The sequence below is a fragment of the Chrysemys picta genome, chromosome 3 (genome assembly GCF_011386835.1).
Source record: "Chrysemys picta bellii isolate R12L10 chromosome 3, ASM1138683v2, whole genome shotgun sequence".
Classification (NCBI taxonomy): Eukaryota; Metazoa; Chordata; order Testudines; family Emydidae; genus Chrysemys; species Chrysemys picta.
The window spans coordinates 28,934,882-28,953,559 of record NC_088793.1 but is presented as its reverse complement, the minus strand read 5'-3'; the positions used below and the strand labels follow the sequence as shown (position 1 = coordinate 28,953,559).

The 18,678-nt window shown below is 44.8% G+C and overlaps 1 protein-coding gene across 6 annotated transcripts in view; it reads right to left on the bottom strand.

Moving 5' to 3' along the window:
• Positions 1 to 18,678, bottom strand: part of NBAS (NBAS subunit of NRZ tethering complex) — a 383,144-nt gene that overhangs the window by 204,882 nt on the left and 159,584 nt on the right. For all 6 annotated transcript variants that reach the window (XR_010599418.1, XM_005293091.5, XM_065587676.1 and 3 more), the window contains exons 34-35: positions 15,069 to 15,226; positions 12,586 to 12,687 (exon numbers count right to left, since the gene is read on the bottom strand). Coding sequence is in view for 5 of the 6 variants with exons in the window: in XM_005293091.5 (XP_005293148.2) it covers positions 12,586 to 12,687; positions 15,069 to 15,226 (260 nt within the window). In the remaining variant the exon portion in view is untranslated. The remainder of the gene's footprint in view (positions 1 to 12,585; positions 12,688 to 15,068; positions 15,227 to 18,678) is intronic.

Sequence of the window (18,678 nt, the reverse complement as noted above, 5' to 3'; positions counted from 1 at the left end):
TTAATTTCCTCACATAAGATACTGAATCAAAAGAAAATCACTTTTCTACAGTTACACTGGCAGGAGGATATGAACTACCAGTTTTCAGCTCAACAACTTGAGACAGAATTTTACACACTAAACAGGGACTGGTGGCTAAAATGACTTAGGTGAAATCTTGCCCCACTGAAGTTAATACTTCAATGGGGAAGGATTTCACCTCTAATCTACTTTATTCTCTAGCACCTTTAATGTAGTACTGTATACTTCAAACTGACAAACTGATAATCAAGGTGACATAATAGACTTTTTCCCCCAGTTTAGGGACCAATTTCCACCATGGGAATTGGATTTTCTTTAATTTTTCAGTTGCAATTCTGTGCCCACAAATGGTAGCAATTGAATATCTAGCTATCAGAGCTGCAGTCACAAAATTGTGGGTGAAATAGTTAAGAGATCATCTACTTAGGAGATCATGTGACAACATTTTTCAGGTATTATTATATGGCTGTTTTATGAAGTCCATTTTAAAAGGATTGTCTTCTCTTAGCAGTTCTAAAAGATTAACTGAGAACAGCAAATTATTTTTACTTTGTCCTAGTCTGACACATCCCATTATTTTAGATTTTTTTTTAAATGTACAAAAATAAGGAAGACACTTATCACCAAATCTATCATTGTCATTAAAAAGACATCAACAACATTCTGCCTGCAACAAAACCTGTAAAAGTGAGCACTCCCTGATTATTAACAGTAATAAGATGATCTAAAGAGGGGACCTCCTGCCAACCTCTGAACAATCAATTGTAAATTTCAATTCCCACTTGACCAGATGAAAGTGACTGCATGCTGAGCGAAATATGCCAGAATCTTTACTCTTCCTGAAAAATAAATGGCAATAGGATTTATTTAGATTGTGTTTAAAGAAAAATAGTACCTCTTTTGAAAGTTAAAAAAAAAAAAAGAGAGAGAGAGAGAGAAAATTAGTTTCTTCTTTTGTAAGGCATTATACTATTTCCAAGAGGATGCTTCATGAAACTTGACCAATTAATGCAAGTTTCTAAGAAAATAAGAGCAAGAAACAACTAACCAACTTCTCAATTAAATTTGAACTAAATACTTTTTTAAAAACTGTGTGAAAATGTCTGGGCCATCAGAAAGTGAAAGTTTTAAAATAACAAAAATAAAGACTGTGTCCTAGAAATATAATCCTGGCCAAATTCAGAAGACCATGCCTATTCAGCTAAGGCCTTAAGCATGTGCCTAAATCCACACTGAATTCATATGCTTAAGTGACTGGCTGAATAGGAACGTTCTTAAATGTTTTCCTGAACTGGGGCACTTATGAGGTTAATTCTTGAAGACATCAGAGGCACAGTCTAACAATCTGAGCAGAATATTGGGAGTCCTTAGTTTCAATTCCTAGTTTCCCCTAGTGACTTTGTTAAGTCGTATTTTAATATATATTTTAGAGACAATAATTTTGAAAACAATACTTTGAACTTACAGAGAACTTTACATCCCAGGGTATCAAACTACTCACTGTTTGTAAAATAATTTACCATTTAACAAACTTAAATATATAGCTATCAATAGCAGTCAAAGAAAACTGTGTAGATTTGAATTTTATAGGAGGAAAAAAAAATCCCTAAGCAATTTTTAATGATTAAAATGACCCAGTCAGATTTCAGATACCTCCACCATGCTCCCAATCCTTTCCTAGAACAATACACTTCACTAAAGCCAGGACAAAGCTTGTGAGAGCCAGAGATAAAGCATTCCAGGCCAAGGTAGTTTGGCTGTGGAATGTTTTAAATTGTAGCTTTCGTGTGTTTTGTCCTTGGCTTAGTTAGCTGTGTTGTTCCATTTGGAATCAAAGTCTAATAATTTTTATAATATACTGCAGGATCCTCTTTTTTTGTTCAAAGTAAAGCTCTCTGTAACAGGAAGAATTTTTATCCCTAAACATGTACCCCAACAGAACTTCCTATAAGATAGAGCCTCTATGACATCCACTATGAATTTTGGAACTAAGATTGAATTAACCTGTGCTCCACTTTGAGAGCATGGACATGAGTGCTATAGAAAACCCACAGATGGATTAGATAAAGATCCAATCTGCAGGATGTTGAGCACCTTCAATGCCCATTGACTGCTGTAGAACGTGAAGGTGGTTAGTTTGCCACAGATTTGGTCCTTAGATTATAAACTCTTTGAGTCAGGAAAGGACAGCTACCTGTTCCGTAACTGGCATTCTTCGAGATGTGTTGCTCAGGTGTATTCCGCTATAGGTGTGCATGCTCGCCACGTGCACCGGTGCCGGAAGTTTTTCCCTTAGCAGTATCCATAGAGGGGGAGCACCACTGCGACCCCTGGAGTGGCACTGATATATCATGCCATAAAGGGGTCTGCGTGCTCCCCCCACCCTCAGTTCCTTCTTGCCAGACAACTCCGACAGAGGGGAAGGAGGGCGGGACGTGGAATACACCTAAACAACACATCTCGAAAAACGCCAGTTACGGAACAGGTAACTGTCCTTTCTTCTTCGAGTGATTGCTCGTGTGTATTCCACTATAGATGACTCGAAGCTATCCCTGATGGAGGCGGGTAGGAGTTTAAGTGTAAAGATTCAAGGGTTACCTGGGCGAAGCACCACCCTACCAAACCCGGTGTCATCCCTTACTTGGGAGACGATTGCATAGTGTGATGAAAAAGTGTGGACAGAGGACCACGTAGCAACCCTACAGATGTCCTGAATAGGGACATGAGCCACGTAGGCCGCTGACGAGGCCTGGGCTCTTGTCGAATGGGCCTTGACAATAGGAGGCGGGGGAACCCCTGCTAGGTCGTAACAGGTGTGAATGCATGAGGTGATCCAGTGGGAGATCCGCTGGGTAGAGAGTGGTCGCCCCCTCATGCGTTCTGACGAAGCAATAAAAAGCTGGGGGGACTTCCTAAATGGCCTGGTTCTGTCTAAGTAAAAGGCCAGTGCTCTGCGCACGTCTAACATGTGCAGGCGGCGTTCCTCATTAGAGGAATGGGGCTTAGGACAAAGGATCTGGAGGAAAATATCCTGATCCATGTGGAAAGCCGAGACTACCTTCGGCAAAAAGGCAGGGTGAGGGCAGAGCTGAACCTTGTCCTTATGAAAGACCGTATATGGCGGTTTAGAGATCAGGGCCCTGAGCTTGGAGACCCGGTGGGCTGCGGTGATAGCCACTAAGAACGCCACCTTCCAGGACAGGTGGGACCACGAACACGTGGCTAACAGCTCAAAGGGAGGCCCTGTGAGGCTCAGGTTTAGGTCCCAGAGCGGGGGTCTGGCGTAAGGGAATGCCTGATCTAACCCTTTCAGAAACCAGGCTATCATGTGATGTGAAAACACAGACGGAAAGCCGAAATGGCCGCCAGGTGCACCCTGATGGAGGAGGGCACCAGGCCTTGGGTCCTAAGGGACAGGAGGTAATTGAGGACAAGCTGGATAGACGCGGAAGAGGGAGAGGAACCTCTATCCCTCGCCCACATAGAGAACCTATACCACTTAGCCAGGGAGGTTCGCCGCATGCAGGGTTTCCTACTTTCCAGCAGGACCCTTCTTACATCCTCAGAACACCTCCCTTCCTCCTCATTTAACCATGAAGCAGCCACGCTGTCAGGTGGAGCGCGGCTAAGTTGGGATGGAGGAGACGACCTTCCTCCTGGGAGAGGAGGTCCGGGCATAGCGGCAGCCTGCGAGGAGGGGCCGCTAAGAGTTGCAGCAGGGACCCGTACCAATGCTGCCGGGCCCAATCCAGGGCTATGAGGATAATCCTCGCCCCATCTGACTTCACCTTCTGTAGGACCCTGTCTATTAAAGGGAAGGGCGGGAAGGCGTACAACAGGGGCCCCGACCATGGGAGCAGGAACGCATCCGATAGTGCCCCGTCGCCCTCTCCCGCTCTGGAGCAGAATCGAGGACACTGTCGATTCTGGGAGGTGGCGAAAAGGTCTACCTGGGGAGCACCACACTGTAGGAAGATCCACCTGGCCACCTCCTTGTGCAGGGACCACTCGTGCAGTCGGGAGAATACCCTGCTCAGGAAGTCCGCGAGGGTGTTGCTCTTGCCGGGCAGGTAAAAAGCCCGCAGAAGTATATTGTGGGCTATACAGAACTCCCACAAGAGCTGGGCTTCCTGGCATAAGGCCCAGGAACGCGTGCCCCTCTGTTTGGTGATGTAATACATGGCGGTCGTGTTGTCCGTGAGGACTCTGACCACCCTCCCTTGTATGTGCTGCCGAAATGCCACGCACGCCAGGCGTACGGCCCTGAGCTCCCTGACATTTATGTGCAGGGTTAGTTCCTCTGGTGACCACATACCCTGGGTCCTGAAATCCCCCACGTGGGCTCCTCAGCCCAGGTCCGAGGCGTCCGACACTAGATCTAGTGAGGGAGGGGGCTATTGGAAGGGAATACCCTGAAGCATGTTGCTCGGGAGGGACCACCATTGGAGGTCTGCCACCACCTTGGGCGGCACCGTGACCACCTTGTCCAGGCCGTCCCTGGCCTGGGAATACCGGGAGGCCAGCCAGAGCTGAAGGGGCCGCATCCGAAGTCTGGCATATCTCACCACATAGGTGCAAGCTGCCATGTGGCCCAGGATTTGGAGGCACACCCGTGCCGTGGTTACTGGAAAGCCTGTGACCAAGATGAGCGCTTTGAGCATCTCGAATCTGTCCCGTGGGAAGGAGGCCATGGCTACCCAGGAATCTAACAGCGCCCTTATGTGCTGAACCGGAATTAACGTGGATTTCTCCTCGTTTACCAGTAGGCCTAGAGCCCCGCAGGTGTCTAGCAGGAAGCTCGTCTGCTGCTGCACCAGAGTGCGAGACCGGCCCTTGAGCAGCCAGTCGTCGAGGTAGGGGAAGATCTGCAGCCCTTTTCTGAGGTGGGCTGCCACCACCGCCATACATTTTGTAAATACCCTGGGGGCAGTAGAAAGGCCATAGGGGACGACCGTAAATTGGAAATGGTCCTGACCCACCAGGAAAAGGAGGAAGCGCCTGTGACCCTCAAAAATGTGGATGTGAAAGTACGCATCCTGGAGGTCCAGCGCCGTAAACCAATCCCCCTGGTCTAGAGATGGAATAAAACAGGCCAGGGACACCATGCGGAATTTGCAACGCACCAGAAACTGGTTGAGATTCCGCAGGTTGAGGATGGCCCTTCGCTTTGGGGATGAGGAAATACCTGGAGTAAAAGCCCCTGCTCTAGTATTCCCGTGGTACCCTTTCCACCGCTCCCAGAGAGAGAAGGACCTCTACCTCCCGGCCGAGAAGGAGGGCATGCTCTGGGGCCCCGTCCGGCTGCCCGGACGGGGGACAGTTGGGAGGGGTTGAAACAAACTGCAGCCTGTACCCTTGGGAGATGGTGCTGAGGACCCATTGGTCTGACATTATATGGGACCACTGCAGTCGGAAGTCCAATAAACGGTTTAGAAAAGGTAACTTTATTAACTGGGTGGGGGGGTACACTGGCAACAGGCCCGGTGACCCCCCTCAACGAGTCAAAAACGCCGTTTTCCCGGCCGTTTGGCCTTCGAGGCCCCAAGCCATGGGGCCGAGCGGGATTGGCGTTGGGACCAGCGCCTTTGATCCCTCTGCCGCTTAGGTGGGGGTTCATATCTGCCCCTAGCTTGCGGAGCAGAGGGCTGAGGCCTGGGCTTGTCCTTGGCAGGCGGGACGTAGAGGCCTAGCATCTGCAGGGTGGTGTGGGAGTCCTTCATCCCGTGCAGACGGGTGTCTGTCTGGTCAGCGAAAAGGGCCTTGCCATCAAACGGCAGGTCCTGCACTATGGACTAGGATTCTGACGACAGTCCCAAAAGTGAGAGCCATGACGCCCGTCACATGGAGACCGTGGAAGCCATCGAACGAACGGCTGTGTCTGCCGCATCCGAAGCCACCTGGACAGCTGCTTTGGCGGCAGTCGCACCCTCCTCAATCAGCGCCCGGAACTCCTTCGCATCCTTGTCAGGAATGAGGGGCTCAAACTTGGGGAGGGATCCCCAGAGATTAAACTCGTATCAGCTCAGAAGCGCCTGATGATTGGCCACTCTGAGCTGGAAACTCGCTGACGAATAAACCTTTTTTCCAAAGGTATCTCTGTCCTTTGGCGTGGGTGCAGGCTGACCATTCCGCTCGTGGTGGTGGACCGACTCTACCACCAGGGAGTTTGGAGCTGGGTGGGTGTAAAGGTACTCGAGACCCCTCGCGGGGACGAAGTACTTCCTCTCAGCCTTCTTAGAAATAGGCCCAAGAGAGGCCGGGGTCTGCCAAAGGCCAATGGTGATATTGGCGACTCCTTGGTGGAAAGGGAGCGCCACACGCCCCAGTACCGAGGAGGCGAGGACATTGAAGAGAGTATTGGAGGACTCCTCCATCTTCTTGCCCAGAGCTCGAGGTTGGCTGCCACCCTCCGAAGCAGCTCTTGATGTGCTTTAAAGTCCTCTTGGGAAGAGGGAGGCGGTACCACAACCAAATGGCCCTGTGCCGAAGAGGTGGACGGTGCAGTGCCTTCGGCGGCCAACGGCATCATGGGCTCCATGTCCGGGTTCAGTGCCGGAGTCGGTGCCGGGGGTTCGGCGCCCACGGCCTGATCCCGGTGCCGGGGAGGCGATGCGGGTCGGCCCTGAGAGGCTCCCGCCACGGAGCGAGGTCCTGGCTGCGCAGGGGCCTGAGGCCACGGTGCCCACTGGCACCATTGTCCCTGCCAGGGCATGGCCTGGAACGGAGGTGCATAGGGCAGCAGGACTGGTTGTTTTTGCGGCGCAGTGTGGCCCAAGATGCAGGGAGAGATGGCTGCGTACTGAAGCCGAAGTCCTGGAAGAGCGCACGGTGCTGTGGGAACAACTGGAGCGGTCTCTGTTGTGACGGCTCCTACCCTGAGACTTCGACCTGGACGATGTTGTCAGGAAGATGTCCGAGGAACTGTCTCTGGACTCCCTGTGGCACCTGTGGCCACGGTGCCGCGGACTCTCGAGACGTGCTCAGGGCATGGCCTCTGCGATGGTGGGCTCCTGAGTACGAGCACCGGTGCCGACAGCGTCGAGACCTGTTCCTCTCAGAGCAGCTGGAAGAGGAACGGCGCCGTCTCTCGTCGCCTCCGCGACGGCGTCCAAGAGCGGAGGAGTGGGAACTGCTCGTCGAAGAGTCCAGACGCGGCGTCGACGTGCGTCTTGGGGCTCTGCTCGGCACCTCAACCCGGGACGGTGCCTCGACCTCCGGGGAGGGCTGATGGGCGCCCAAGGGTGGCTTCCCACGGGACCGGGGGCCCAACTGAGGCGGCGCTCCCAGCACCGGAAGCGCCAAGATGTCACGCGCTGCCTCTGGCGTTGAAGGCATGCGTACCTCCGGCGAGGCTCGCGCGGACGGGACTGGACTACTCCGCTCAACTCGAGTCGGAGGTCTCCGTCCCGATGGGGATCGCGGGCTGCCCAACTCGGGTCTGGCTGCACCCCGTCCTTCTCTTGGCGCCGCTGAGACTTCCCTTGCTTCTTAGCTGGGGAGTGGTGCCGGGACGTCGACAGCGCCTAGCTGCGCACCAAGGATGCGGTACCGGGTGCCGATTCGGAACGGCGCACCGGAGGCGCTTCGCCACATGCCGAAGACGCAGAGCCCGGTGCGGTGTTGGCTCGACGCACCGGTGCCAGGGCCAATGCCGACTCCATTAAAAGAGCTCGGAGCCGGATCTCACGCTTCTTCTTCGTCCGGGGCTTAAAGGAGTGGCAGATCTTGCACTTGTCACTAATGTGAGACTCGCCCAGACAGCGAAGACACTGATTGTGTGGATCGCTTCTGGGCATGGAGTTGCGACATGAGTCGCACAACTTGAAGCCTGGGCCAGGGGGCATGCCCCGAGCCAGGCACTCACGAAAGAAAGTTCAGTAAGCGAAGTAATCAGTGAAACTGGATACCACTAAGCTAGAGACGCTGCAGCTAAGCTAACCTGGAGCAAGTTCCGACTACCTTCACTAGCGGCAAGAAGGAACTGAGGGTGGGGAGAGAACGCAGCCCCCTTTATGGCACGATATGTCGGTGCCACTCCAGGGGTCGCAGCAGTGCTCCCCCTCTATGGATGCTGCTAAGGGAAAAATATGTCTCTCGTTGTCCACATATCTATTCAAGTGACATCATCATAGGACCTAATCACATCAGCCATACCATCAGGGGCTCGTTTACCTGCACATCTACCAATGTGATATATGCCATCATGTGCCAGCAATGCCCCTCTGCCATGTACATTGGCCAAACCGGACAGTCTCTACGCAAAAGAATTAATGGACACAAATCTGACATCAGGAATCATAATACTCAAAAACCAGTGGGAGAACACTTTAACCTGTCTGGTCATTCAATGTCAGACCTGCGGGTGGCTATCTTACAACAGAAAAACTTCAAAAACAGACTCCAATGAGAGACTGCTGAGCTGGAATTGATATGCAAACTAGACACAATCAACTCAGGATTGAATAAGGACTGGGAATGGCTGAGCCATTACAAACATTGAATCTATCTCCCCTTGTAAGTATTCTCACACTTCTTATCAAACTGTCTGTACTTGGCTATCTTGATTATCACTTCAAAAGTTTTTTTTCTCTTACTTAATTGGCCTCTCAGAGTTGGTAAGACAACTCCCACCTGTTTATGCTCTCTGTATGTGTGTATATATATCTCCTCAATATTTATTCCACTCTATATGCATCCGAAGAAGTGGGCTGTAGTCCACGAAAGCTTATGCTCTAATAAATGTGTTAGTCTCTAAGGTGCCACAAGTACTCCTGTTCTTTTTGTGGCAGCTTAGAGACTAACATTTATTTGGGCATAAGCTTTCGTGGGCTAAAACCCACTTAAACAGATACATGGAGTGAAAAATACAGTAAGCAGTATATATATTACAGCACATGAAAAGATGAGAGTTGCCTTACCAAGTGGGGGGTCAGTGCTAACGACTCCAATTCAGTTAAGGTGGAAGTAGCCTATTCTCAACAGTTGACAAGAAGGGGTGAATATCAACAGAGGGAAAATTAGTCTGATTACCTGCTAGTTCTAAGCATACAGACATTAAAAAAAATCTCTCTCACAGGTTCTGCGATATAGGAGCTAACCCATTAATTCTTCCAAAAAATGCTGTGCATATTTCTACACAAATTTTACACAATACGCATTCATGTAACTTTTTAATCAGCTATAAAATACTGGAGTTCAGATCCCAGAATGTACTATATTCCTCTTAGAAGCTATTTACAACCAACATTTACTAAGTCATGTCATTGAGAACCAGATTCTTCAATGGACTGAACTCTGAATCTGCATAGGTATAAGTGAGATGAGAATTTGCTCTTCATTGTCTTAACTAATGACACTATCATTAAGTAAGCATTTCCATGTACAGAAAAAATGTAATTCTGACTTCCACCTAAATCACTGAGAACATACATTATCACTGCTCAGGCCCTACATATAAAAATTCTTCATTAAATGTGTTCAATTAGATGAGCCTTTCACTAAACATAATGCATACATTTGTAGCTCATTTGAAAAGTATTTGATGCTCAGTAAAAGGGTAAGTACAATGCATGTCACAAGCTAAGAAGTGTGGTTTTTAATACGAGACCTCAGGTGTAGCCAATTTTTCAAATCTAAATAGATTTTCAGGTTAAAGCATAGGCTAAGTTGCATAACTAACTCTAGCAAAAGAGAATACTAAACTGCAACTAGTAGAAACTTTGAGTCCTTTAAACAGCATTTATACAAAAAGCAGATCTGTAATTTTTACAGAAGGATGTTTTCAAATTATGCATCCTCCGCAATATCAATAAACACCTTGTTTCCAAGGACAGTACGAATATTCTTGAAATTGCAAGTTTCTCTCGTGCCAAAGTGCTATGCACAGTAATTACATTTTCACATTACTTAGATATATAAATAAAATCATTTTTACAGCAGATGTAATGTAGGTTTTAAATATTAAGCAGATTAAGTATAAAGTCAGCCCTCATTTATGAGGCATAATTTACTGTGGTTATTATTTCTCCTGTTAACACATAACACAGCATCTTGTGACTAAGCACTATACTTATATACTCTAATAATGTTAGCTATAATATTCTGAAATATTCTTCATGAATCAAGGTCCTAATTTGCACATTGAGATTTTTTTTCTTTGAGCAACACTAGATTAGTAATTGAGGTAATTACAGCATACAACAAGAGTGCGAAGGGGAAAAGGATCTTAATAAGAAAGAGGCAATCATTATAGAGGAATTCCTTTCCCCTCCTGAACATAGTTCTTCAAAGAATTACATGAGCTGAAGACTGACTAGGCCAATTAGGTGATCTAGTCCAGCCTCCTGCCAGTGAAGGATTGTTCCCTACAGTATTTATTTTAATGCTTTGTCTAGTCCTATTTTAAAATGTCTAAACAATGGGGTTTGCAGAGGAGCCAGATGGTTATGTTCCCACCTGTGTCATCCCAACACACCCTAGGCCTCCTCATTTCAATTCACTGTGGGAGGATAAAAAGTTAAAATTAGCAAAACAAGTGAAAAATCTTTTATTGGAGCCCTAGAGAGAGTGAAACATGGTGTGTTGAGGGAGCTATGCCCATCTAGTACTAGTTTTATCAGCTTTATCCATATAATATTAGTTAAATCAAATAGTGTTAGCTAATATTAGGGTTGCCAACTTTCTGATTGCAGAAAACTGAACACCCTTACCCTGCCTCTGCCCCGCCCTTTTTCCAAGGCCCCTCTCACTCCATTCCCTTCCCTGAGTCACTCGCTCTCCCCCCACCCTTGCTCACTCTCTCATTTTCACTGGGCTAAGAGCAGGGGGTTGGGGCTCCAGCTGGGGGTGTGCACTGACCGGAGCCACCAGATCCCTTTTCGACCGGGCATTCCAGTTGAAAACCAGACACCTGGCAACCCTAGCTAATATGTTTTAGCAATCAATGGTAAACCCTCCCCCCCACCCGATGGTCTCCCCAACAAATATATAGTTGATACATACCCACATATACATGGGCTGATCTCTTAAATCAATTGGATTTTGCCTGAATAAGCCTTAGACAGTAGAATCTGAACTACAGACTTTTCTCTTTACTTTTTTTTTAATAAGACTATTACCAATATACTGTATGAAACGGAAAACCAATGAAATCCAAGTTAGCAAAAACCTATTCTTCCAAAAGAAGGAGATTAACCAAACTTCTAACTCCCAGCTCTCCAAAAAAACTCTAACAAAGGCATTTTCACTTCCTTGCTATTTAGGTGGTTCCTATTCCTTCATCATAGGAGACCAGGTGCTCACATTCTATGTGCTATTATTGAAGTTATGTTGAAGCTGTAAGCATGAAAAGTGAAAAAGGAGGTTAACACATAAAAATGTCATTTAGAGAAAAGGAATTAAGTGCAAAAGCTTAAATCATAGTAAACCTCAACAGATTATGATCTACAAAAAAACATGACATCAAATATTTAAGCAAATATAAATGATCCCATATAACAACGGTAAGAACTCACTGACTCTTAAGTAAGAGCGACAACTTAAAATCCTTTAGTACTAATAGTACTAAGTAGAGAGGTTGGAGTCTACAGTCTCTACAAATAATCTTGAAAGACCAGGAGTGGAAAAAAAACGTTGTGATTTTATATTGCTGCTCCCCCCAAAATTCACCCACGAAAGCTTATGCTCCAATACATCTGTTAGTCTATAAGGTGCCACAGGACTCTTTGTTGCTTTTTACCCTGTTTAGAAACCTTCAGTCATCCAATTAGAAGGGAAAAAAATAATGTCATTATTTAGGTGACAAACTACACCAATGAATCAAACAGTCAAAACTAATAGATTACAAGCAACACATAAGCTAAAACATAGAGCATTCTCCTTTACTATAGGGCTTTAAATGAAGATTGAATGTGTATTTTTGAAAGATATATACTACATCAACCAGATGTTACAGGCTTAATACACAAATGGCTTGGTGAAATTCTACAGCCTGCATTAAGCATGAGGTCAGACTAGATGATCATAATGGTGCCTTCAAGCCTCATAAAAAAAAAACACCCTATGAAAGTATGTACATACAAAGTGTTTGAGAAATTATGAATTTGTAAAAGATAAAATGTCCATATGTGAATAATATGTAGACAGAAAAAAGGCTAAATTCAAATATCATATGGTTTGTTTACCAATGTTGATATGTGCCATACTGCAAGGCTAGCATCAACATTAATAATTATTCCTTTATTTTATGTTAGGTTTTTGTCTTGTCTTCCACTTCTTCTGCCTTTGTATTTATTTATGTTCTCAATTATTTTGTTTACAGTGCTGAGACCCCACTGGACAAGACCACATTTGGAGTATATATTAGCAAGAAAACTTCATTACAAATCATCTATTGGTTGTTTCCTTAGGTTATTTGATAGTGCTAAGCACAAAGCCTAAAGCAGAAAAATATCTCAAGTTCTCTACGCTGTACTAGGTGAAATCTTTGAAATCTGTTTCTCCTTATGATACAGGATAAAACAGAATGCAATGGTAGTCATTTTACACTCTCACTTTAAAACTTACCTGAGGAGTCTCCTCAGTGACCAGCGAAGAAGGTCCTGGGATATTTATATTCTCCCCTCCTTCTGAAGGGCGTAACTGGTAATTCACTGCTTGATAAAGAATCTGAAAAGAAGGGGTATACATTATTTCTGCTATCATGCAAACTAATAATACACAATTATTCAAGCTACCTAGTGTCACGAGAAAACAAGGACCTCAGGTGGTAAAACTTCCAGGAGAATAAAAAAAATAATCATGGCATCCTGCTGAACCACTGACATAAATGTCTACACAAAACCACCTTCTCTCAGTACTGTATGTGCATTTTCCATGAAGTACTGTTTTTGCTGCTGTTTTTTTTAAAGAAAGTAACTACATGAAAATGGCATCTTCTTACTCAACAGATCTACCTCATATATTCACTGTATTGACAGAAGTTTTTACTGCTTTTCATTCTTCTTGGTAATGTAGAGCTACTGCAGTAATGGGAAGAGTGAATAGGATTATTATCTGGTTTGTATATTATCTAAAAATAGTTTGAAATAAGTTCCAATTCCAGGTGGATAGCACTGTTTTACTTATAAACTAAATATTCAGGCCCCAATCTTGCAAATGTATATACTTGTGCTTCTCTTCACTACTGTGGCAAGTCCCACTAATCAATGGGGCCACCCATGGTAATACAGTTAAGAAAGTATGTACGTGGGTTGGCCTTAGTATGGAAGTTACTGGCAGACAAACTTTCCACCACATTCACCCATGATTTGCAGTATTTCTATTAGTTGCTGATCCCCTTTACTCTGATCCTTCCCTCTGCACCCTTCAGCTGAACAAACTCTCCCTCAACCGATCATGCTTCTACCCTTTCTTTTACTTACTTTTTCTCCTACTTCAACAATCACTTTCTCTCCCCAATTTCAATCATGTGCTGCCACCCTCCAAAACACTTAAAAATACATTCTTGTAATATAAATAAGACAAATATACAAACAATTTTCAGAAAGAAAAATGAGATGTGCTTGTAATCAGCCTAGCCACATTACTTTTGTGTTGTACCTGGGTTTTTTTTCCCCTATTTTTTACATTCTTAGCTCTTAAGAACAAATACAATGCCTTCCTGTGTTATTGTACTGCACCAGCACAATTTTGAGTGGGACTTTGGAGCCCAATATGAATTACTATTAATAAATTACTATGTTTAATTAATTTAGTCTACAATAATAAAATGACACTTATGCAAGGCTCTATGCACCATAACACATTAATAATAATAATACATAATAATAATAATTAGCAGCATAGAAATGATCATTCAAACAGGAACTCTGCCAGCCAGTCAGCCACCTACAAAAAACCCACAGCAGACCCACAGCCCTCTCCAATAACCCTATCCAATCCCTACTTTTGCACTGTTCCTGGAAGATTACCGATTTTGGATTATTTCAGATTTTAGAGGGATACAAATTCCAGAGTCTCTGAGCCTTCACAGAGAATGTCCCGTTGGCTTCCCCTCTGGTTTTTTTTTAACAAGGGAGATCCAGCTTAAGCCCTTCTGTTGACTGCAAGACAGTATGGAACGGGGACAGATGAATAAATGGAATCTATACAATGTAATTTGTAAGAAGTTACTTTTCAGAATACAAAATTCAATTTCCCCTAATGTACCCTATATGAAACAATTCAGAAAAACTCTGTGCACACTGGCAAAACTAGGGTCAACCTCAATGGAAATTAAACTTTTTGACTTACTCAACTTACTCAACCACTGCAAAGCATTTATGCTAATCTTCTCAAATACATACATTAGTAGTCTTCTCAAATACATATAATGAGATATCTGATAGTTACAGATTTTACATACATAATGAAATTGATATTTAGGGCCCTGATCCTGTGAAGAGCTAATAGCAGGATCAGGACTTAAATCCTCATTATAAATAATTAAAACCATTCTGGGTGAAATCATGGCCTCACTGAAGTTAATGGGAATTTTGTTATTTATTTCAATTGAGCCAGGATTTCACTGTATGTTTGGCAGAACCTGCAGAAAACATTGGAACAGGCAGTGGGCATTTAAAGAGACTGTGTACAAATGAGGCTGTGTACAATGCACAAAATCCTTATAGAAGCTGAAGAACTGACAGAGAAGAATTACGCATTTGTACATCCCAATCAAATGTACTACAGAGTTGGAACAGAGTATTCTGTCAACAATATGCCAGACAATGCTGCATTTTAGAAACCTCTGAGGCTATAGCACCCATCCAACAGTACTAGTTATACCAAAAAAGAAATTGCATTCTTATCTATTTATTATAGGAAATGTATTATAAAAGCAATATTTAACTGTTCAGATATAAAATGTAAGGTAAAAAAAATACAGAAAATTGATAAGACACATTGTAGGAAGACTGGGGGGGGACGACACACAAAATAGTTACCCCTATTTCAGAAAATAAGTATTCACAGCGTATGTAGGAAAAGTTTACAGAAACAGATCCTACCTGAGTCTGCAAAGAACTGTTTGCTGCCAGCAGTGACTCTATGGCACCTGGAGGGCAATGTGTCAGAGCAAAAGCCATGAGCTCCTGCCGAGTACTCAGGTCGTGGTAGCCTTCTGATTGCCCTAATTGGCTGCATACCTCCCAACTTTTAGAATAGCCTGCAAAGGGAACAAAAAGATTGCCAAGCAAAGTCACATAAAATCAATAATCTAATTGTGGGGGTGCTGAAGAAAAAAAAAAAAAAAATCAACCTTCTCCAATGGCCAAAGGTTACATCATCATCAGGACCGGCTCTAGGCACCAGCAAAACAAGCTGGTGCTTGGGGCAGCACATTTTTAGGGGCGGCATTCTGGCGCGGGCCATGCCGCCCCTAAAAATGTGCCCCGGCCGCCCTAACTCACCTCCGCTGCTGCCGCTCGCACGCCGCTGCTCGCCCTCCCTCCCAGGCTCTCAAACCCGGGAGGGAGGGGGAGACCCCGAGTGGCCGCGGCGCACTCGCTGCTTCTCCCTCTCCCTCCCTCCCTCCTAGACTTGAGAGCCTGGGGGGAGGAGGCAGGGGATTTGGGGAAGGGGCGGAGTTGAGGCGGGGCCGGGGGTGGGGTAAGAAAAAAACGGGGGGCGGGGGAGCGGCCAAAATTGTTTTTGCTTGGGGCGGCAAAAATCCTAGAGCCGGCCCTGATCATCATCAATTATCAGATGATAGTATAGCCTCGCTTATTGAATTCTCAACATTTCATGAGAGAGAGACACAGACAGACACTTCGTAGTAAGGAAAAAACCCTGGAATTCAGCTACCTAACATTATATATACTCTAGGTACCAATATGGTACATGGTCATGTGTGTGTGTCCATACATGTGTATTTGTCCTTAGTGACACCATGTTAAGAAAAAAGAAGAACAGGAGTACTTGTGGCACCTTAGAGACTAACAAATTTATTAGAGCATAAGCTTTCGTGGACTACAGCCCACTTCTTCGGATGCATATAGAATGGAACATATATTGAGGAGATATATATACACACTCTAAGGTGCCACAAGTACTCCTGTTCTTCTTTTTGCGGATACAGACTAACACGGCTGCTACTCTGAAACATGTTAAGAAAAATCAGACCAGACTGCTTCAGCATAAACTGAACATTTTTAGAATAGATCAGCTGCTGCAAAAGATCAGGGTTGTCTTTTAAAATAACATAATTTAACTCCTCTGTGTTAGGACCACAGGAGAATACAGAGGAGAAACACAGGAGCAGATTATCTTCTGTTATCCCATTCCCCGATCTCCACTTATACCTTTCCCCTCCCATAAGCCATATTAGACTTGCAAGAATTAAAATAGGATTTGGGCAGACAAGGAGAAACGTGAAGCTACTACTAGCTATCTTCTGGATGGATGGGATGTGGGTGGTAGGACCAGAAGAGGAATCACACTCCTCCAAAGTGCACACAATCACTTCCAGTGGCTGAGAGTCTAGTGGCCCCAGATCATATGGGAAACATAGAACATTGTTTAAATGTTTGCAAATATGTACAAACAGCACAAATAACTGGGATCCACTTTTCGTATTGTAGGTGGGATTATGGGGACATGTCAACCTCTCCCACCACCAAACACACGCTTTACTTAAAATTAGTTAAGTTTGAAGATGGCAGAGATCTTACAAACCCCTCAGCCAAATCCTTGGACTTGCTCTGTGCATAACTGACAAGGGGAAGATCTTAATCGTGGAAGACCACTCAAAAATGAAAAGGTCACATGTGACCTGCCCTAAACAACACAAAAGGACTTAGCTCTTAGTTCCACAGTGTGTGCGTTTATGGAAAAAGTAAGAACAGGACAGTACCTATTACTAAATTACCTGGGGCCAGATTAACAAAAGTGACTAAGGTACCTAACGGCACCTTTAGGCACCATAGACATTCACAAAATTCTTGCTCCAGTGCTGCCTAGCCCTGCAGGTGCCTAGAATTCACAGGCATCTAAATTTCCACACGTGGGCATGAGCAAAGCCACTTAAGTCCAGACGCCACCAAACTGATAGGCACCTAGCTCACACCTAAGCCGGGTGGGATTCACAAACAAGGTGTGCCGTTGTCTCTCTCATCTGCAGAGCCTGCCCTGGTAGGTATGCTTTTAGCAGACATAACCCACACAAAAGACAGTGTGGAGGAGGTTGTGTTGGTGTCATGCCTTCTGCACAATTGCCAAGTGGATAAAGCTCTTACCTAGAATCTGGGAGACCCAGCTTCAAATCCCAACTGTACCTGATTCAGAGCAGGGTCTTGTTTCCACCTTCCAGGCAAGCGCCCGTCCTAACCACTGGCCTATGAATTAACGCTCACCCTCTGTCCAAATGAATATTTAAGTATTTCATACAAAGTGGAACAGCTTCAATAGGAAAGATTGAAGGACTCATCCAAGAACACTTCACAGCCTGATGGTTAGGGCACTCACATGAGAGGTAGGAGACCTGGGTAGAAGCAGACCGGAGATTTGATCCCAGCTCTCCTACACCCCAAGCGAGCACTTGAACCACTGGCCTATTGAGTATAATTTAAGGAAGGGACCACCACCACCTCCCTTAAGAAAGGGCTGACCTGGATTAGGCACCTAACTCCAGAAAAGGGTTTACAACTATGAATCCTGAGCAGAGGGAAGCACTATCCTCCAGCCTGGAGTTCAGCACCTAACTCCACCAAATTAAGGGTGGAGGCTGGATCCCTATTAGGGTGCTGGCTTCTGTGAATCCTTTTTTTAACGTGCCTAACTCCACCCACACATTGTATAAGGAGCCTGGGTGACTAACCTGAGATTGTGAATTACACTAGGTGGCCAGATGCCTAAAAGTTCCCCTTATGAATATAGTCCCTAACGTTCTCAGGGTAATACAACAGGACCCCTGAGCAACTGTATAACTAATAACTGCTTTCCTCACTATTTAATTATTTCTATAAGTAAACCAATCACTTGATATGATAAATAGGCCTTTCATTATACTGTGAAGTTTATAAATTGATTTAACTTTTTTAGGTTGAAACCAGATCCTAGCATAGCTTCATGAAGTAATGTGCTAATGTTTTGATGGAGAATTTATATAGAAAAGGATTAAAGAATGAATGGGCCCCGTAGGTCTTCACAAAATGGAAATTGATGCATTTACCACTAGGATCTATAGGGGTCTTTGGATTTTAATAGTATTTCAATGAATATTCATTAATGAACAAGATTTCAAATGTATCACACATGGGGATTCATATGAGATAAATGAAAAACAATTTCTTTTCTCCTCCCGCCACAAGAATAATTTGGAAATAAACCACTGTGGAAACAATTAAAACTAAATCCCTGCTGGGACAGATTTATGAGACACTACCATGAAAATAAAGGATATCTAAATTAAAATACATAATTCCCGCAGACTGATCACACAGAATTAATCTAACTGAAAATCTGCATTTTTCCAGAGGTGACTGTTGCTTAAATGTTCTGTAGTCCATGTGATTTATGTAGGTAACATAGCATTCTACACTTGCTGTATTCTAAATAACTATATTCTAATTTCCACAGACAAAGTGTGGTTTACCTACCAGTTAAGTTAGTCAGTCTGGA